Below are 22,441 nucleotides of genomic sequence, written 5' to 3'. Positions count from 1 at the left end.
GACATTTCCCCCATTTTTAAACCATTCTGCTCGCGTTTCCTTCGTCTGCCCCACCACGAAATTGACACCCCTGGATAGCAAATTTAATTCTGAACACGATTCAAAAATAAAATTCCGAAAAATATTTCGGGAAAATATTTTTATAGACGCTTGATTGAAGGCGTCTATAAACGTTGAAATCTCTATTTATTTTTAAATACGTAAGGTATTTACCCCATTTTTAAACCATTCTGCTCGCGTTTTCTTCGTCTGCCGCACCACGAGAGTAACACCCCTGGAAAGGAAATTTAATTCTGAACACGATTCAAAAATAAAATTCCGAAAAATATTTCGGAAAAATATTTTTATAGTCGTTTTTGTGATGCTTATTTTTCTTGCCATATCACATAACGCAATCTTAGTAGATACGATTTTATGTCTAACTTTTCGCAATTGCAGTTGCTTTATCTTTGACAAGTTGAGTTTTTTATTTAAATTTCTGTGTTCACTGTTCATTTGGCTATGGAAAAAATATAACATTTGCTTTGAAGTGGTAAGGAGAAGTGATTTTATCAGCTTCCGAGTGTTGCTACTGTCATCGCATTCTTTATCGCGCAAATTTTTACGGATTATTTTTTTAGGCGGATCGCGCAGAATTATTCTGCCAGAATGACGGTGGTCTACAGCAGGGCTAAATCTCGATTGATTTTGCAAGATTTGTCAGATTTTGGTTGCTTACAGCTTAGGGGCAGCAAGCTGGTAACTTAGTTTTTGTTCTTTGTACTTTTTTATTTAGTTAACAAGCTGCTTGAAGCAATGAAACAGCGGAGCTGGTATACAAGTCCCTCCCCCCCTTAGTAATTCAGGACAAAGAGGAATTGACAAAAACATGTGGATTGAAGTGTGTGCACAGTAAAGCAAAGGTAAAGTAGTTTCACCCTATAGCGGTATGTTTGGTTGAGTCCAGTCTTTGTCATGAGTTACCAAGGGGGAGGGGGGGGGACTTGTATACCAGCTCCCATATCTTTAGTGATATGATTATCTATGGTAATGTATACTATATGATACTGCAAATGCATTTTGTTGTAACTCGGTCATGGTTTTACCCTATTGCTCACTTTTGATTGACAAATGTTTCAGAGTTATGCGTCATTTGTGTACGTATCTGAAAGCTTTATTAGTACAATATGTCAATGCTAGAAGACAGAAACCCATCTCCTCCTCCAGAGTTTGAGAATGAAAGTGAAATTTATAGAGCTGACAGTGTTCGGGGCACTGCAATAAGCAAACAATGGGTGCTTACAACACTAATGAAGATTATTCAAGTAAGCTTCTCTAATAAAAACTTATGATAACATAATTTATTTGCTGTAGTAACACGTATCGTAATAAAACAGAACACCGAAAAACAACACAACAATAAAAAAAATTTTTCAAAAAGTATCTAGCCTATCCAATGAAGTACATTAGCCTACATTAAAAAATTAGTTAAACAAACTTTAAGGCTATATTATAAAAGCTTTATAAAATCAATCAAAAAATGTAACACTAGACATCTTGTTTTTCCTTCGTAAAACCAATTACCTTAACAGGAAGTGGAAAAGCATATGGAAAGCAAGGATGACGCTCCCATTGAAGTAGCTGATGAATTGCAAGATGCTGCCTGTAAGCTTTGGGATATTTGTGCAGATAAGGTAAAAATCCATTTATGCCGGTAATCTTATCATGGGGTTGTGTTGCACAATTTATCAAGCCTCATTGTTAATCAGTTTGTATGTGATGGAAGTTAAAAAAGTAAAATTTCCAAAATACACGCTTGTAAAAAAATACAAATATTTTACTGGGCAACACTAAAAGGCGGAAACGCGGAAGTAAGCCGGGTGTGAAATGGCGTATTGTCCGCAGAAGTAGCGATTTAATGCCGATGTAGAAAATGTGGAAATATGATCTTGGCGTCCATATTGTTTAACGTAGCGATAACTTCATCATGAAAGAATGAAATGTTGCAACATGGAAAAAGCGATGGGATGCGCATGCGCAGATACTACACAAGTGAAGTTATCAACGACGTCATCATTCGTCTATAGTGACACTTCGCTTATAGTGACACTTTTTCCGCGGTCCCTTCAGGTGTCACTATAGGCGAATTCTACTGTACTACTTTTTTTCCAAGTTCAGTGCAATCCTCCATCTCAGTACCTTCTACTCACAACACCCACTAACTAACCTACACAGGGTGTTCTCAGACAGAAAACACAATAGGGAAGCAGTCAGGTTTAAAAGAGCAGCCATTTTGAACCTCAACTAACAGGCTGATTGTTAAGAAATAGTAACCATTATGATGTCATTGGTGTGCCTATTATTACATGACACAAGAGCAACAATGTAAGGCTTGGAAATGGACAAATTCTGTGAAAACCATACTTTACTTTAAAATTAAATTTAAAAAAAAATAACAAAAAACACCTCTAATTTTTTTCTTTTTTGTAATAAAAGACATCTTTGATTATCTTCCAAAAAAAAAAATTTCACTCTACGTGGATTCCCACAAGGCTTTTTGGGCGCCTTTTTGCGACCACCTAAAAGCAATAGAAGTTGCTATAACTTTTTTTGTGATAGTTATACACAGAAAACACTTGCATTTTTGGAATCCTCACCCTTAAAAATAGTGAAATCGAATGTTTGATCACCTCTCTATCATCAGGGGGCGCAACAAATGACATTTTATGTTTGAGAACTCATTAGCGCCACCAAGTGATCAACAAATTTCAAAATGGCATATCTAGTGAACCGGTTGATCAATTTTTATAATTTTTTTTTTGTTGCATTCAGAATTTCATGCACATCAACATATCTAAAAACAAAAAACTTCCAAGAGGGGCGGGTTGACTTTTTGAAGAAAATCTGTTGAATTATAATGGAATGACTCGGCTCACCGAACCTACTTTTATGTTGAAATATCATTGAAAGATATTGTTTAGAAGCAATTGTGAAATGTGAGGTCATTATACTTTGACTGTTATTGGAGTAAATTTCAAAATTTAATGGAATTTATTCAAATAGGAAAAAGGCGGAAATGCGATTTTTAGCCACAACTCAATACCAAACATTTTCTTATGTTGAAATATCATTAAAAGATATTATTTAGAAGCAATTGTGAGATCATTAAATACTATGACTGTTTTAATTCCAAAGTTATTTCGGCTTATTTCCGCATTTCCGCCTTTTAGTGTTGCCCTATTTTACTTTCACATTTCAGTGTTATTTTTCTTTTCTATCAAAATGTAAGGATACAAGTTGTTTGGTCATCAAAACGTTTAAAGACTTGTTTTAATAAATAATTGTTTAATATGTACCCGGTATGTATATATATAGGTTTATTCTTTATAAGTTTATAATTTCTATGCTTTGTCGCAGTCCTACAAATTAAACTTTTGCGTTGTTGCAGGATGTTGCTGTTTATCTATTAGATTTTGACATTGTTGAATTATTGTATGGAGTTATATGGAAGAGTAAGTCACCGAGACTCACGGTGAGAGGATTGGATGTTTAGTTGAGGAATTATTTGGTACTACACAATTATGAATACTAGTCATGTATTTCAGTGTATTCCACAAGTGCTGCCGGGGCTCTGATGTAAAACTTTCATAATGTTATTTTTTATATAATGTTGTTCAAATTCTATATTAGAGATCTAATCATACGTGCCGACTTCCGGGGGGCGGCGCCCCCCCGTAAATTTATGGTTGAGGGGCAACAAAAATGGTTATTACAAGTGGTGTTTCAAAGATAAAACACTTTGCGAAAGAGATTTAGATCATTTAAACCAGTGGTTCCCAACCTGTTGGTTGTCACGGACCCCTTTAGACAAATTATTAATTCTGCAAACCCCTACCTAAATTTTGCCTCAACTACTGTACTGTGTCATATTGTATTGCCGCTATGACTCCTGCGGCAAATATCAGGTTATACAGTTGCTCAAATAAGAAAATGAGTTGTTCCAGAAATGTCAGCAGTATTTGAATATTAAGGTGACCCAAAGTGCCATGCCGAAACTTTTTCAACGTAAGCAAATTTAATGAGACGGCTGTTGTTGCCTTTCCTGAACTAAACGACTAAACTGTGGTTGAGTTTTTGACAATGCAACACGCATGTCATCTTCAACGTCCAGGCGATTTCGATGTTTAGTTTTTATTGTAACAAGAGCTGAGAATCCTCCCTCGCAAAGGTTAAGTGGTTATGAATGGTAACAAAACAATAGTCGCTTGCTTTGCCAAGAATGGGTAGGTTTGCAGTTGTGAGCATCAAAATTCTTCGACAGTTTTTGAATGAAATTCAATGCGTAATAACTCTTTTAATCTCAAATCAATTAGGTCATCTTTACTGAGATCGTCATCGCTGATGTTGTTCAAGTCAAAAAGAAAAGGATTTCGAATCCATGTTTCAACTTCGTTCGGCAGGTGTTCTAAATTAAAATAACGTCGAAATGAGATTTGCAGGGTTTCCAAGTGTGCGCAAAATTTTTTTCTCATAGAGATCAAAAGAGTACATTCTCTTTGAGTTTCATCCATCAAAATAAGATCTTCTAACATTGGAAAGTTAGTGTAATTACCTGCTTCCAATCTGCGTTTTCAAACCGGCAACTTGGCTAAAAACGCCTTCAGTTTTTCAGGTGCCTCAATTATTGTCACACCTGGTCCTTGATTATGCCATGCAATGCCATGATTAACATTTTTAATATGACCCAAAATATCGGCTAAGTTGGCCATGCCGTATAGAAAACTTTTACTCTCAAATAATTTTGAGAGTGGACTTCCATTCGCTTTCAAAAGAGTTGATACCTCATTTTTTAGCTGCTGCAGTCGTTTTAAAACTTCTTCTGTAGATAACAAACGCACCTTAAAATGATATAAAAGTACTTTGTAATCTGACCCTACTTCTTGACAGAGCGCTTTAAATGTACGGTGTACTTGACACATTTGCATTTAAACAGAAAAATGAAAGTAAAAAGATCGCTTTTCTTTTTTTTTCCAAAATTCATCAAGGTAATCACGGACCGCCAAATGCTTTCTCACGGACCCCAAGGGGTCCGCGAACCCCAGGTTGGAAACCACTGATTTAAACGGACTTAAAGATTGCCGAAAGCGAAAAACAGCCTACGTTGCTCTTGCTCGCAAAACAGCAACTGATCGCATGGCTTTCTCATACGGTATGGAAATTTCAAAGTAGATGGTAGAGTAACTTACGCTGCTGGAATAGTCACGTAACTATTCACTGCAATATTAAGTAAACCAGCTAAATTAGACGCGCTATTTTTAACGAGGTCTTCCCGCTGTAAGATTAATTATGATTCAACAGAACGCATTGTTTTCTTCGCAATGTGTGAGAATTAAATCGAAAACCGATAAAAGAAATGGTGTTTAATGGTCTTGGTCGCAGATATTGCCTGCATTAACGACGTCTATTACCGCTATTATCACCAAGCTAACCTGACATCATTGTTTTATGCGGCCGCTAAGGTTTGACATCGACTTCAACGATCATGGAATGTTACGTAATAAGAACGATTATAATATTCTACACACAAAAATAAAAAAATTGATTTCTTAAAACCAGGGAGTCGAACCGTTTGATTTTTCCGGTACGGGTCCGGTTCTGGTTCAAAGATTGTTTCAAAATTTGGTTCAGTTCCGGTTTGGGTTCGATAAAACTTAAGAGTTCCGGTTTAGCTCCGGTTCAACAACAATGATTTGTGGTTCGGGTACGGTTCGGTTTCGACTAAAATAGTCTCAACACCGGTTTCATAAGTTCCGGTTCGGGTCCGATAAAATTAGGCCTAGGCCTACTATTGAAATCCAACACTGGTCAAAAAATTCCTCTCCAAAGCATCGATGATAGTGGATCGTGTGTTACGGAATAGGCTATAATTCATCCGTACAATGTGGCCTCCAAGATAACAAAATGCTACGTACAACTTCACTTACCACAATGCGAACAATGACGTAATGCTGGAGTGAACCGCTTTTTTCAACTGGTTCGGGTTCGGTTAGGGTTTAAGCTAACTCAAATTTTCGGTTCAGTTCCGGTTAAGGTTCAGACAAAATCGCACCAAAACCGGTTTACAAAAATCCGGTTCGGGTTCGGTTCGACTCCCTGCTTAAAACAGCTCTTTCTGCTATTTTGTCTCGTGAGCTTTGCATATTGCTCAACAAGTGCATCAAGTTTAGAATTGACAAAATCATTAAATTTGAAAATTAAACTTGAATCACTGCAAATAAACGTAGGTATTCAAAACTTTTACTTCGGTCGACGCCATTTCACACTTCGTCATCTACGTCGGCAATGATTCTGCTGCAGCAAAACTGCGTTCATTTTGAAAACGACCGATCTGAAGACAACAGCTTGTCCCGTGTATAAGTTGTTGAACCTGTCTTTTGGAGGTGAAAATCACTTGCGAACATCTCGACCTGGTACCGTACCGTATATACTTGAGTATATACGGTACCGTATCCGATATAACACTACGAAGACTTTCGATAAAAAACAGAAGAGAAAACACTTCGCCGTTGTTACCGCTTTGAAGGTAGGTAATTAGCAAAACGAGCGAAACGAGGCTAATAAAACTGATGGCGGGTTTTCACTCTGCTTGAGATCATGATTTTTTGCGTTTTATTTCGATAACTTCACTGTCTTGATCGTTGATATTCACTCGCACGAAAAAGAAATGAAGCGGTTTGTTTTCCAGTTGTTCCAATTATGAGCTAACAATATCAAAATTTTTACGACTAGGCGTACTGCATGTGTAAAACTAATCGTTTCAAGCAGCGGTTCTAATAAATTCGGTTTGCGACCTAGGTGTCAATATAAACAAGACACTAAGCTTAATCAAAGACTATTTTAATTGAGCAAAATAGCGTTATGGTTATGACGTCATCACCTTTCTCGCCCCCCAAGGTTTTTTGAAAAGTCGGCGCCTATGGATCTAATAGCCTAATGAATGTTTCATGATGGTTATACAATTTTTCCTGCAACTTTAATAATGATCTACATGGCTCACACCTCTTATGTTACAGTTGAGAGATAAACTCTCAAGTGATTTTAAGTTGTTATTTTTAACGTGTCATGTTCTCAGGAAATTTCTGTTGGAATATTAGCAAACATGGCCTGCAGTGGTGAGGCTTGTGAAGCGATCAGCACAAGGAAACATCTAAGGTTTGTGTGGGACAAGTTGTTTAGTTTGCTCTATGATGATCAACATAGAATTGTGTGATACGGTTTGTTGGTGTAATAGACATGTTACCTAGTAAAGATGGCGACATACCAAATAAGATGTTTCAATGTTTTTGTTTACTGTATATATTATATATTATGCTTTCCTGAATATGTACCACCAGAGCCATTGAAGTACAGTAACTGTGTTTAAGACCAGACTTGACTTCAAAGCCTTGCATTGAATTAAATCGCCAGTTCATTTGTTTCTGTAGGTCAGTTGTTCTTGCATTGCTCGCTTCACCAGATACTCCAACTTTGCTGGAAACTGTTCGACTCATAAAGATTTGTTGCTCAAACCAAGATTGTTTCAGTGATTGGGTTGGTTCAATTACCGAAGACGTCGTGGACTTCATAAAAAATTGTGTGTTCATTCTTGGCAGCTCCACACATGGTTCGTTTTTTTTACAGTTGGTTAAATTTTCCGTCTTCTGCTTTGCCTTTTCTCTTGAAATAAACCTTGTTACATAGGTTTTACGTTGTTTTAGCATTGAACATTTAAAATGAGGCGCTTCAAGGCTACAATTTTAACAAGTAGGCCTACTACTTGGCCTTTGACTGTTTTTATAGAATTGCCTTTTATAAACTAGTGGTTCCCAACCATGGATGAATTTAATAGAGAAAATTAAAAGTCAAAAAAAAAGATCTTGATTGTAAAGCTAAGTAATGCTACATAACTTTTTTTCTTTCAAGTTTACGTTGACTTTATTTTATTCAATCAATTGAACCACTTTTCATGTTGTGCTTTGTAGACTGCACACTGGTTGCCACAGCACGATATTACATTATTATTTATAGAAACGTACAGCGGTATCATGACCAATTGACAATGCAACAACATTTAATATTTGTTAGATGTTGGCCCTTGTTGATAAAGCTGAGTTCACATTGATATCTCTGTAGGCAGCCTTTTTTCAGTGAAACTACTTGTTGCAGTGGCTTTAATTGCTGATTTTATGTTCATTGCATTCATCCCATGACATGGGTTTATTTGACCACACATCTGTGCAATGTTATCTTATATTTATGTACTTGTAAAGGAAAACTTCTTGGAGGAATTTCTGAGATTTTGGACATGACATTCGAATATTCACCATCAGTGCTGGCTTCAGCATGTACTGAGGATGTTGTTGGTATGACAGTTTTTCTAGTTGAAGTTGGGTTGTAGTTATGCTTTATTTGTGCTTTATCTCTGATATGCTGCCAAACCTTCACATTCAATTGGACACCTTTTGAAAGCATGTGATGTTGGGTTGTCACAAAAGTTTGGCCTCTTTGCCTCACAATGCTCTCATTCCAAATTCAACCACTAAAATTGAATACTGCAATGGAAACAAATTTTTACAAGGTTTGTTCAGATTTACAGCAAGCGGCGTTTTGCGAATCATTTAACTTGGCGAAAAGCTTAGTAATTGTTTATTCGGAGAGCTTGTATTAAAAGTTACATAGCCTACTTTTTTATTGCCTTTTTTATTGATTGAAACTACACATAAACGATGTTGTTGGTTTGATGCACTGTTGTGCTTGTTATTTGCAGCCAAGCAACATTCGTATGAAGTCGAAGGCTTTGTTGTCCGCGTCTGGCAACAATGCTAACATGTCCAGTTGCCAGCCAATTTCAAACGGGGTTTTGAATGTACAATTTTTAACAGATCAAAATCGTCCCTTCTCTAAAATCCACACTATTCGCTGCTCTTTTTTGAATAGAGAGATCACTTGTGAGATGTCCCTGCGACAGGTCTGCCGCAGTTTATTGTCTCGTATCAAGTATGCCGCCGCAGACTTTCCCGATCTCCATTCAAGACATCTGGCTGCAAGCCTGCTGTTGATATCCCTTCGGTCATTGCTCATATCTTTTCAGGGGCTCTGCTGGAAGCAACAGACCAGCAACATTCGGCTGATCCGTCAAACAGTTTGCACTCCCTTTGCCATTCCCTGCACTCCCTCCACACTATAAGTGAAAGTGAATCGGGCAGAAAATTAATAGGTAACTAAACTACATAATGCCGATGGCGTCTTGCTTGTGGCAGCTTAATATCGTCATATCATTGGCTTGAGCTTCGTTTGTCGTTTGAGGTGTCACATCACTATGAGTCCTTATTGTTTTGTCACAGAGTCGCTTCAGAGAAGTGTTGCCGCTGTCATATCGTCACTATGCTACCAATGGATTACCAGCCACCCTAAGATTGATTACAGCAACGAGGACAGGATGTCAGCCAGTGAGGTCTCGGTCTCTTGCTGCCTCTCTCTGATACACGTCATACTGACGTGTGAACAAAAAAAGAAGATTCTAGAAAGAAAAGAAGAAGATAAAAACGTGGGAGAAACTCTTCACTTCGAAGATAATAAAGAGGAAAAAACTGTTCTTCAAGAAAATGAAAAAAATAAAGAAACTCTTCACAAAGAAGATGATAAGAACGAAACTATTTCAAGAGATAACAAATCCAATAGCTCTGATGTAACTGCGGGTAAAATTAAAACGGAAAATGGCGCGGAAGAGGAAACGGAAAGGATAGAAGACATCGATGATGAGGACAGAGAATTAATGATAAAGTATGTTTCTAATATCATTTTAATACACGGTAATGTTCGATATTGACAAATTCTCATGCACAGCATAATACATCAACAGCAACTCTGTTGGTCTGTGCTGTGGTCTCTCCCTGGAGCAGTGGTTTTTAATCGTTCGCCTTGTTGGCACCACCTTAAAACCATCAACCAGTTTTCGCACCTTTTAGATCTAGAATAGCTGAACAATAATAGTCACCTACGATTCAGAATGTTTGATGAAGCCCGATAAACAAGCTTAGCTTTTTACGCAATTTTAATAACTAATCTTAATGATTCAACATCCCCGCATCCCCTGAAAACAAGTCCCACATCACTTAGTGGTGCGTGCATCCCTGGCTGAGAACTTCTTCTTTGTTAACTCCTGCCTTTTAGGAACAATAGCTGTTTGTTGCATTGCTCCTTTCAAAATTATGAAATTGGAAATAGATTCAAAATTGCTTAACAATATCCGTAGTAGTAATGTCTGTAATTTGACAATTTTATTTTTGGAAGACAATTGCCATATCCAAGCTATCAAGACCTTTTCTTTTTTACATTGATCCCACGTGTGCGAATATTTCTAGTTGGTATCTCGTAACGAACTAAGTTGATGTGTTTTTTCCTGTTTTCAGATTTGCCCGGTCAGTCGTCTCCGCTCGTGGCGTCATTTCAGCTCTTGCTGTGATGTCATCCCTAGCTTCTCAAGAAAGTTCAAACGAGTTTAAAACCCCCTTGCATTTGTTTAAGAACTCCCCCCGTTCCACAACTCCCGTGTCCAGTGGTATGTTGAATCAAAATTTCGGAAAAAACGCTTTGGCGGTCCCTCAAGTCCGAACACCTATCGGCAGCCCCGTACTGCATTCTGGCAGTCCTGGAGAAACGACTCCCACTCGGGACGGTTCTGGTGAGTTTACACCAACCGCTAGAGAGCGCGCTGGGCTTGGTGCTGAAGAAAATATCCCTCCTCCTTCGGTGCTGTGCGACCTGGCTCATCGAGTTCTCAAAACTGCAAGTGACCAGGGCTGGATCACTAGCGGGGAATCACCTCGAAAGGCTGCCACTTGATGCCTCACCATCATAGGATTGTCAGACAGAAGATCGCTCGAGCACTTTTCGGCGTGTAGAGGTGCAATAAGCTTGTCTCTGGACAGATGGCACAGCTTTGAAGAGTAGAAAAACGAAGCTGTTATGTGTATTGCACATTAGTATTATAAACTCACAACGGCTGCCATCTATTTGCAAAAGCACTTAGAAGCTCGACTTCTCCAACTTCTCGACAAGGTAGAGTCGAAATTATCCGAAACAATGAGCGGAGTCTCTATCATGCGAGGTACAACGAGTTTCTCCGGACATCTTGCCAATAAAGCAGGATGTGCAAAGTTCCAAGTCTAATTAAGAAAAATATCTTTTACCGGAACCTTCAAATGTGCGCTGTTAGGCTCATGCTTTATCTTATGCACCAGGTCGCAATATTTTAACCAGAATGACACTGGACAGACACCGGTTCGACACCGCTCAAGAACATGTTGTGTTTTTAGCAGGACACTTAATGACATGTCTGAATGTACACAAGACGATTGGCTTTCTTATCTTAATCACTATAATATACTATTATACATATTCAAAATCACCAACGCAGAACTAATCTTTCTAGACCATGTCGTCTCTGGTGAAGATTGTTATCGATAACCTGGCTGGCTTGGGTTAACCTATGGATTACATAGTAGGTCGTTTGGAAATTCTTTCGAATTTTTAAGTAATTGACACTTGTTAACTGGATTTTAAAGTGAAAATACTGCTTTTACAAACTAATTTTGTTTCGCTATTGATTATAAACTGCATGCTTCCCTATTGAAAGAAAAGGATTGAGTTTACGCATGGATAGAAACAGTGCAGAAGAAATATCACGATATAAGTATTGAACCAACATAGTTATTGCACGGGCTAACCTGCGCGGCAAGTACATTTGTTAGGTATGTTGGACGTTGGTGTCAAACTTTTTGCCGTTTCATGTGTGTGAAGGTATTCCGATGTATAGACAGTGGTAGCCTAGTCAGTACAGAATACCATTGTGTTGTTTCCTCGTGCAATTAGAACAGGGGTCGGCAACCTTTTTATAACAGATGGCCAAAGCCAAACTTTAAATCGTCTTGGCGTGGCGGGCTTATTAATAGGCTACCAGTTTTCATAAATCCGGACTCATAATCAAGGCGCTGACGTAATGCCTTCAGAACAGTCTATCGCTTCCTGCAGTAATACCCTTGACAGAAATTAGCTGAACAATTTCTTCAACATCAAAATTTTTGTTTACTCCACGCACAAATAATGGCGCCTTATGTTGAATTTCTTAACAGAAACGCTGCAAACCAAAGACGTGAAACTACTAAAATGAAAAAAGTAATTGTTCTCCCATTCCATTGTAGGCTAATATACCACTGACCGAGCCATATAATACTAACTTATAATTTGTAAATGGGCTGCGGCCGCACTATTTTTCTTGGCTGGCCGTAGGTTGCCGACCCCTGAATTAAAGTCATAGGCTACAACTTTACTCTTGCAGCTATGCTGCTTTACTATTGTAAACTGCAATATAAAGTGCGCTGATTGAGCTGCCATTAAAGAAAATGGTTAACAGGCAGCAATATGTCTGAGCATGCTCACCATTCAGCGGCACCTATTAAATGGAATAATTCCCCGGTAACAATCGGAAAACTTCACTCTGTCAGTCTTGGTAACCGGCCCTGCGTCAAGAGCTTCTACGAGTATGCAAAACTACAGTAGAATTCGCCTATAGGGACACCTGAAGGGACCACGGAAAAAGTGTCACTATAAGCGAAGTGTCATTATAGACGAATGATGACGTCGTTGATAACGTCACTTGTGCAGTATATGCGCATCCCATGTTGGTTTAATTCAAACCCAGTCAGCAAATCAATCCTTTATGGTTCAACCTCTGCATACGTTAAATCAATGTAAAAAGATGGATTTGCTGGCTGGGAACTGGCGAATGCTGATAAGGACAAAATATGATTCCAACTTAAACTGGAAATACACCGTAAAGTGTCCTTATACGGAAATTTTTAAGCCCAAGGGACAGAAATGTGGTGTCACTGTAAGCAAAGTGTTCTTATACTCGAAGTCACTATAGGCGAAGTCATTTCTATGCAAAACATATGGTTTGCAAACGGGACTTTGCAACAGGTGTCACTATAGCCAAAGTCACTATAGGCGAATTCTACTGTACCAGAAATAGCATATCAAAGGCTTTGTCAGTCCGAGGATAAAGGTTCCACACGAAAATGTTTAACTTTCCACGTTGGTTTTAAGGACGTCTTCTGGTTCACGCTTTGTCGTTTTTTTAGAATTCTGCCATGTTGGCAGTGCCGGGTTTAGCCTATCACTAGACTGGACAGGTTGAAGTCTAGGGCCTCAAAATTTAAGATGTTCCACGTAGGCTACATTTAAAAACTTTTAAACATACATTACATTTGTAGATATTTTCTGAAACGCAACAATTTCTAAAAAAGTAGGCAGCCTACCGTTTTCACTTTCCATAAACAGGCCGTAGTGCAAATTTGTGATGTTTTTCTTATTTACGGAAAGAAAATACGTAACACAACTGAAGGGTTATTTTTTGCTTGGAAATGGCTTAGGTCTAGGCCTACTGCAACTTTTGGTAGTTATTACAGAAATTATCTGTACATTTTCAATAATCTTGTTTTTACAAACCTCTTATCCTAGTCCTACTAGTTGTGAACTAATTTGCGCGTTTTGATAGCCTAAGTCAAAACTCTAGGCTCCCAAACAGCTGGTGTTGGGCTATCTTAGTATAATATTCTACCATAGTGTGATACTAGAACTCAACCTAACACTATCTTGCAGAAAAAGGAAGCTGAATTTGTGTTTATGTTATATTTTTGGAAGCGTGTGTTGCGCCATGTTCATCGTGTCTGCAAAGCTACCCGAAAATTGCAGCTATTATTAAATAAGCGTGCATGTGTTCAAACTTATTGTTTACTTCAATAATTTTTAAGCAACATTAGAGTCGATTTGATGAACTTGAGCAAAAAGGCAAAATCATTTTGTCAGGTGTCGTGTTAACTACCAAACAGTCATAAGAAGACAAAGTTTAAGATAAAGACAAGACAATAATAACAGTGTAGCTTACCTGGTTCTGATGCCATGGATCTATCAAGAAGAGATAAATTCAGAATAAAATCTTTAATTCCCATAACTGATGCAAGTAACTCACGTCGACCTAGATATTACAGTTGCACAAAGGTTTTCCTTTCTTGCTTAGCAGGCAACATCCAAGCAAGAAATTTAGCAAAGTGTTGAACTACACTGATGTAGCCTAAACAAGCCCAGAAGATGTTGACATAAAACTTACTGACGAAATTTTGCATTTTCACACATAGCCTATCAGTGAAACAAAACCATATGCCTGCAGAAGAGCACGTTTGAGTTTTGACTCACACGGATCTTTATCAAATTACTTTAGGCCCACAAGTAAAGTAATCAGATGGCCTTCCGGCATATATAATAATAACCAATTGGCTACCCAGCCAGCAAGCCCATATGGGCCCCATATACTATTTTAATGGGCTTGTGGGCATGTGGGTTTTTTTGTTTTTGCCATATGCGTCCAATATGGGCTTTCTTGCAGAATGTGTTACTAAATGACAAGGTGGAATATAAAACTTCCAATCTTCAAATGCGTGATCATATAAATGCATTTTAAGAAATTTAGCCACATAAAATTATTGATCATGGGCTAAGCATGAAATATTGATGGGCTTCCCACTTTGTTTATGGGCAGACCATGGGCTGCCCACTTTGTTTATGGGCAGACCATGGGCTGCCCACATTTTTTATGGGCAGAACATGGGCAGCCCACATTTTTTATGGGCAGATCATGGGCTACCCACATTTTTCATGGGCAGGCCATGGGCTGCCCACATTTTTTATGGGCAGACCATGGGCTGCCCACATTTTTTATGGGCAGACCATGGGCTACCCACATTTTTCATGGGCAGGCCATGGGCTGCCCACATTTTTTATGCGCAGACCATGGACTGCCCACATTTTTTATGGGCAGACCATGGGCTACCCACACAGTGATTCAAAGGTTTGTGGGCAACCCATACTAATATGATATAGGCTACACCTCGATCAGCATTTGTCTAGACTTTGAGATTTTTTAGTTGTCTCAAACGACTTTTGTTGATCTTTTAAACAAACACAAAATGAAATTGAACAAGCAAAATTACTGGAGGCACCTTGCTATGCATTGCGCAAAACTCACTGCTTGCAGTTGGAGCACTTTGGCAAGGTTAGCAGTAGTACTATTTTTTGTGCTTACGTACCACAAATAGGAAAATGTCACATGGAGCTATATACCTACTCGTGCGTTGTTGATCAAAATAAACATCGTGTGCTACTGTGCACTGTCTGCCAGTTGACGCTCTTGGCTTACGCCGATTGAGCACTTTACTGGGGGCACCTTGCTATGCATTGCGCAAAGTTCACTGATTGCAGTTTGGCATCTGTCTGCAGTTATATACCTTATATACATATGGGCAGCCTGTATTAGATTTATGGGTTACATATGGGCAGCCCATATTAGATTTGTGGGTTGAGTGTGAGCAACCCATAAATGAATATGGGCAGCCTATATGGGGGCAATGTGATGCCCGCGGACACAATGTGTATGGGCCCCATATGGGCATCTCACATGGGGCCCGTACATCAGCCCATATGGGTCCCCATGTGGGGCCCATATAGGCTTGCTGGCTGGGTATATCAGGGGTGTGCAACGTGCGGCCTGCGGGCCAAATGCGGTTCGCGAAGAAAAATTGTGCGGCCCGCAAAGATGTGCCAATTTTGAATTGTGTGCGGCCCGCGAAACGTGTTTATAATTTAGTTTAGTCTGGTACATGTGAACAATTCATTGTGGAGTGAATTATTGTAATTTCGCACCTTCTGTTAACCATTTTAGAAATTTTCCACCGGCCACCGCTAATCCATTGTATTTAATTATTTGGAACGTCAGCAGATCAGAGGAGGAGCCCTGCTCCCGTCTCTGGCTTTATCGCCTTTTTGTATGATCTCTTGCTTAAGACCTTTTGTAGAGCCGGCTTGCGTCAAATTTAGCAGTTGCCTAATGTAGGCCTAGCCTACAAGCAGTTGGATCAGAACAACTTCAGCCTAGTGGCCCATTCCTTGCAAAATTTGTTGAACCAGTCAAAATAGCAAATTTGTTAAAATAAGAAGTAAAGAAGTAGAGGAATGGGAAGAAAAAAAAAAAACAATTGAAAAAAGGTAAAAAAAATAATTAAATGAACTCAATACAAGACTGCAGCAAAAAAACAGTATGCGAATGAAATGTATGGTCACATAAAAGACTTTATGAACAAATTACGACTTTGGAAAGCCACATAGCCTACAGACAGGAAATCGTTTCCCTTTTCCAACTTTGAGTGACTATGGAATGCATCCTGAGAAGAAAACTGAATTTGCAGACCAACTTGAAAAATTGTTGTATGAATTTTTGGCTCGTTTCAAGGACTTTAAATATCATGAACATTTGTTTGGTATATTCTCTTCGCCATTCAACACAGAAATTGACAAAGCACCAGGTGATATCCAACTTGAACTGATTGACCTTCAAGAGAAAACGGATTTGAAAGCAAAGTATTTAGAAATGAATCTTGGCGATTTTTACCGAAAACATCTCAACCAAGATGACTTTCCACATACGTCTGTTGTTCATAATTTATTAGCAGATAAAAATTATTAGCAGATAAATTTATATAAATTTATAAATAAATTTATTAGATAAATTTAGCAGATAAATTGATTAGCAGATAAACAGCTATTAACTTATAAAGGTAGCTATTACACACAAACGGGCAAAAACTACGGCTAAAATTAGAGAACACAAAAAACTCAGCTACACAAAAAACCCAAATTCTGAAAACCTTCTGAAATTCTGAAAACCCAGATTCTGAAATTGCTTCCACAGATTAGTTAAAAAAAACGTAAATCGCGTAAACTTTGCGCGATTTACGATTTGCAAAATTTCTGGGTGTCTTTCTGTGTGTCTAAAACAAGTCCTGGGAAGTGTCAATAGCCAGATGTCTTAGAAAACGATATAAATTTATACAAATTATATTATATTTTCAACAAAGGGTTCAACTTCGGAATTCAACCTTTGAAAATTTTGGGGGGGGCATGGCCCCTTTTGCCCCCCCCCCTGACTACGCCTATGAGTTAAGCTACGCTTATAGCTTTATAGTTAAGTTTATTCTATTTGAAGAAGCTTAACTGAAAATGATCTCCAGCTGCTAGCTGATCGAAATCGACTTTTAGCTGTTTATGATTGAACTGACTCGTGTGAAAATAAATTCGTTTGGAATGGGTCCTTTATACGGTAGCCTAAATCTACGTGCAGTTGAATGATATTCATACGAAATTCAGCAGAAAAAAATGGTTTGGTTTAGTTTTGAATTTTATCCTCGAACCGACAAAGTTTTGATAGATTATTCCTGGCAGTTTTGCTTAGGCCTACTTGTAGAGGCTTTGAACCACTAACGCAGGGCCGCTACCGAGATTGACAGAGTGCAGTTTGTAACATTGAAGTGTTGTTGTAGCCTATGTGAATTATAATGGTACTGTAATCATCCCTGCTGTAGCCTAATATACAAAATTTAGACATGCAAAGCAAGTGAATGACCCGTTTACAGAGCGTGATATTTTCCTTTGACATGGTTGCGTAATGCGTATAGTTATGCATAAGCAAACGATGTGCCCATGGGCAATCAAGCGTATCAACATCATAATTAGTTTGGGAATTGAACTTAGACTCTTTCGATCTTCAGCCACACGCAAGCGACAGGAACAATAAGTTAGATACTTTTCTTTTTCACTTTAGATTATTTCGCGGTCCAAATGCGCAACCGATAAAACATTACGAACAAACTTATAAAGCGTTGTGATTTGTACATGAGGCTTGTAAACTAATTCCATCAATTTTATAAATACACGAATACAAAACTATTTCATTTCCTTTAATCTTTTTGGCTCGGTGTGTCCTGATAGCATAGGCCAGTGCGTTATATTTGGATACGAAAGGCACGAAATTGTGATCAATCAGCGAAGCCTTATTGACATTAAAAACTTTATCATATTTGCTAAGTGGGCAAGGCTTATGCCTTGCTATAAGAAAGAAGTAGTCCACAAGGAAAGTTGTTCGAGAGGTTAGGCAAATTTTAAAACAATGTGAGAAATAGTTTGTTAAATTTGAAATATCAAATGATGAGGTAACGCCAACATATTCTGAAGCATGGTAGTTGACTGGTTGTCAAGTCTGAATTAGTGTAAAGTTAATAAGCAGATTAGCCTACAGACTGAAATGCCAGCATTTCACTTGTTGAAGAAAAGTAATAAACGCAATTTAGTGTAGGCCTACAACGACTTGTCATAGGTTTATTAAGGTAAACCACTGTAACCTAGCTATCAACAAATTAACCTACTGTGGATATAGTCTGAAATTACAGTTGCTGATTTACAAAAATTAGATAGTCAAAAAATATATTCTTTTTTTCAACACCTAGTCAATGCGGATATTGTGTACTTTCACCCATATTCTGCAATGTCATAAATTAAGCAAGGCCGGTCCTTTAGTTCTCCAGAAGTTTGTCGCTTTTTGTATTCTTGGTTTTACCTCATTGACGCCCAATAAATAAGAGGAGTTTATTACCACCAGGGCCGTTGAGAGGATAACTTGGGCCCGGTACTAATGAGATTTTTGGGCCCCAAGTTCAGACACTTACAAGAAAAACCCATCATATGGGAAAGGAGGTGAATATGGGCCACATAAGCAAAAATTATGATACCTTACATATTAACTTTTTTTTACGATACCCAGCTTGTTGATGACTCTAGTATCAAAGCAGAAAACCAAGACCGAAAACCCAATCACCACGCTGGTGCATTCTTACAAACAAAATTTCCATCAAACTTTGCGTTTCTTTTTGTTGTTGTCAAGTTTTCTTTTAAGTTATTCAGTAACCGTTCAAGTTGTTCAAGAACAGTGACCACAAGCCCTTTTCAAATACGCCAAACAAGGGGAAACCATATTATCAACCGGCCCATACTACCCTAGTTTTCCTTATCCAACGGATATGAGGTGGTTTCTTCAAGTAGCCTATCTGTGCTCTTCAGAATGATTATGGGCCTTAAAAATCAACCTGGGCCAGGGATCAAAAGTACCCTCCAGACTCCCCTGTCAACGTTGCTGGTTACAACCCCTCTTCTCAATTGATATTTCATTATAGTCGTGAATAGCGTGTCAGCTTGTGTGACCTTACAAAGCTGACGTTATTACAAGGGAAAAGTTCGTGCTTGCGTCAAATGTGGGCAAACATTGTTTGTAAGCGCTTTAACGTTTGATGACTCAAAATGTTCTACGTCTTTGCATTGCGTTCACGCCAGTTAAATTGCATAACTTTGGAAGTATCGCTGCTATTCTTGGCTTTGCAATCAATTAACGATTCCAAAGAAAAGAGATCTTTGTGATAGCTGCAAGATATGTTTTTGTTACTATCTTTCATAGTTATGCCCACCACTAATTAAACTTGAAATAGGCCACTAACCGCTTTAGGTTTATCAAATTTAATGAAAAAGCCGTAGTTTAATCGATTCGAATTGCAATTAGGCTACCTCAGGCAAAGGTTTCAGACGTCCCTAAATTATAAACCCGACACAAGTCCAAATCTTTGTAAGCTTAAAGCAGGCTCGAACCTTAAATTTCATAATTTCTCTAAACAAAATCAGCTGCTTTTTATTATCTCTACTTTTGTTTACGCTATCCAAGTCAAATTGTTACTTCAAACAGAAATTTACAACACTGAGCAACATGCTAAAGTTTATATCTAAAAACCCGTGATAATTTTTAAAAAGTTGGACTTGTTCAGCTTTTTGGTCAGTTTCATGACTTTTGTGGAGATACTTCCTTATTTATGATCAAATTGATCATATGGTCAAATTTAAAGCACTCAACCGTAACCTACACTATATGAGGTCGTTCTAGGTCAGTGGTTTCGCAACAAAACCTCATGTTTGTATGATATCGAACATCCTGTTATTTTTGTTAACTTGTACAATTTGTTTTGTTTGTTTCTGAAAGTAGCCTAACTCATGTGCAAGAATCTAAAGATCCATTGATAGTAGTTCAGTAACGCAGGATTTCGACAGCTGTAGTTTTGTATGGTTTCAGACAGAAAAAAAACAAGTATCTGTGTTTGTCCATTGTCCAACTGCTACATGTGAAGTTTCAATTACGACCAGCCTAGTCGGCCATAAAAATCTTATTTCAAACCTTTCACAATAAAATTTTGCTTTGTTCAAGTGCACAAACTTTGCTGTCTTGATTGAATCGAGTTTCATTTCTGAATCAGGTTGTTGGTAAACCACTTTGTTTAATCTGAAACCGCCGTTTATAGAGTGAATCTTTTGATTCGAATTTTTACCTTCGTTTCGAGATGACATCGTTTCAGTTCGAGGTGTTGGAGTTAAATGGAAAATGCAGAACAGAGTGAAACCTATGTGAAGAGAACGCAAATTACTGCAAAACCTGCTGTCAAAAAAAACGTGGTCAGAATTGACGGGGTAGTCTACTGATGAGGTCCAACACCTGAAACAGGGTTAACTACGGTGTCTATCTCTTTATTATTAGCCTACATGGTCGTTTGTCAACATATGCACCGTATGACCATAAGGCGCCCGACGCGACGCTCATCAGAGCCCACGAAAGGTGTCGGTCGATCCGCAACAGCTGTAAAGCATTAGGATGCGAATGAAGAAAATATTGAAATAGCCGGCCATACAGAGTTGTCTAGGTAAGGCTAGATTTCAAGACAGCAAATCAACCCTCTCTTATATTAATTCAATGTCTGCAGACCAAGTTATTTCTAATAAGTTTTACTTTCAAATCAGTAAATTAGTGCAATTTTACTTTAATGCAACGTCTACTGGAGTAAAAGTAATGGAACATTTGTTTAGATTACTGGCTGAGTCGATTCATGTTGGAGTCGTACGAAAACTTTCAATTTTATGATCTAACCTTTCGTTGTAGAAATCATCCGTTTGGTCCACTGCACACATGATTGTTCCAAAACTTTTACGCTCATGCACTTAATGTAAGCTACTATTCACCGGTAATCAAAATAAACTAAAATAAATGTTTAGCCTATTAGTCACTGAGTGACCTTCAAAAAGTTCTAAATTTAAAAAACAAGTCTTGTAGATAGAAGTGGAGTTTGATTTACTTTTGCCGAGCATCGAGATTAAACCCCAGAGCTTTTCGAGTTCTTGGATAATTAGTTGTGATTTTGTTGCAAACAGATCTTTGTTCCTGACCTTTATACTGTATTTTAGCACACGGAGGCAGCCTGGCGAAAGCATAATGAAATCTATAAAACTTTATTATATATCTTGAAAACAGCTGCTAACTTTTCTATTTTCCTTTGAGCACTTCCATTTTTTGAGAATGAAACAATCGTAAATTCACAAGTGTAAATAGTTTCATGAGCACATTTCTCGTCTTACCGATACCCTGCTTAGTCAAATATTTGCTTCATTTATTGCATCTCTTGAAATCTTTTACTCTGCTTGTTTCCCATTATTGCTTCAAGAACATACTTTGTATTCACGTCCCACACATATAAGGTGACAAGTGAATAGAATGCAAATTTGGAAGTAGGTCCATCAAACGAGGTATCGGCATAGTGTTAACCCAGATGTAAAGGATGTCGGTTCGAATACCGGCTTGTCACTGTTTTATTTTTTAATAGGCTACAAAGCATACAACTTTATTATGCACAACATGCAATCAGTAGTTAGAAAAATTTAAAGTCAAATTTCCATGTTGAGCTTATGTTTTTTTTTTTCAATTTTTTTTCTATTGCTCTCATCACTCGATCAAGCAGTCGAGATTTCAAACAAGTTGTTTTGGTGATGAATATCGTTTTATTGGTCATGCCCAAACAACTTTTTTTTAAACTTTGATAGTGATAGGCTGAGTTTCAGGAAATACATTTGCATTTTATTCAAGGCACAAACAGGACTCTAAGCTGCCATGGGAAGTTTGGGTAACTTTTCATATGCTCTGAGTCTGACGTTGTGAGATTACTTATAAAAGCAAGGCAACTCACAAAACCAATTACCTTGTTCTCCTATCGCAAAAAGTTCTTTTAATCAAAAGTTTTTAACGGTTTGTCAACCAATGCTAAGCTTACATTCTTCGTCCGGTCAATCACAACAGACACTTTCTCTATTTCGTGGTGATAACACTCAATTGAAAATAACAATAAAAAAGCGATGGATCAAATGTTTAAACGACATAGCCCTGTGTGCAAAGGAAACGCCTATTCTCCAAACATTTTCATACTTTACTGTGCTCAAAGTGTAGTAGGGTCAAAAATCAGCAACTAAATTACAATTTAATAAAAGATTAAAAACTTTGGCTGCTAAAGTAAATCCATATTCAAAAGTTTTTGATGAATCGTATTTTTCTTTGTTTTTTAAGGAAAAATTGATTTTGTAATGTTTGTCCACCGAATATAATCCAATCTCAACTCAA

At 37.9% G+C, this 22,441-nt stretch overlaps 1 protein-coding gene across 1 annotated transcript; it reads left to right on the top strand.

The window, feature by feature from the left end:
- The first annotated feature begins 1,131 nt into the window (after positions 1–1,131).
- LOC145764982 (uncharacterized) lies at positions 1,132–12,362 on the top strand. Its single transcript, XM_082576700.1, has 9 exons — positions 1,132–1,304; positions 1,572–1,673; positions 3,428–3,511; positions 7,112–7,191; positions 7,464–7,642; positions 8,289–8,381; positions 9,110–9,235; positions 9,363–9,801; positions 10,431–12,362. The coding sequence occupies exons 1-9, from the start codon at positions 1,167–1,169 to the stop codon at positions 10,861–10,863; spliced, it is 1,674 nt and encodes a 557-aa protein (XP_082432826.1). The 5' UTR covers positions 1,132–1,166; the 3' UTR covers positions 10,864–12,362.
- The last annotated feature ends 10,079 nt before the right edge of the window (positions 12,363–22,441 follow it).

Source organism: Aplidium turbinatum, chromosome 2 (genome assembly GCF_918807975.1).
Source record: "Aplidium turbinatum chromosome 2, kaAplTurb1.1, whole genome shotgun sequence".
NCBI classification, from domain to species: domain Eukaryota; kingdom Metazoa; phylum Chordata; class Ascidiacea; order Aplousobranchia; family Polyclinidae; genus Aplidium; species Aplidium turbinatum.
This window is presented reverse-complemented; position numbering and strand designations above follow the sequence as displayed.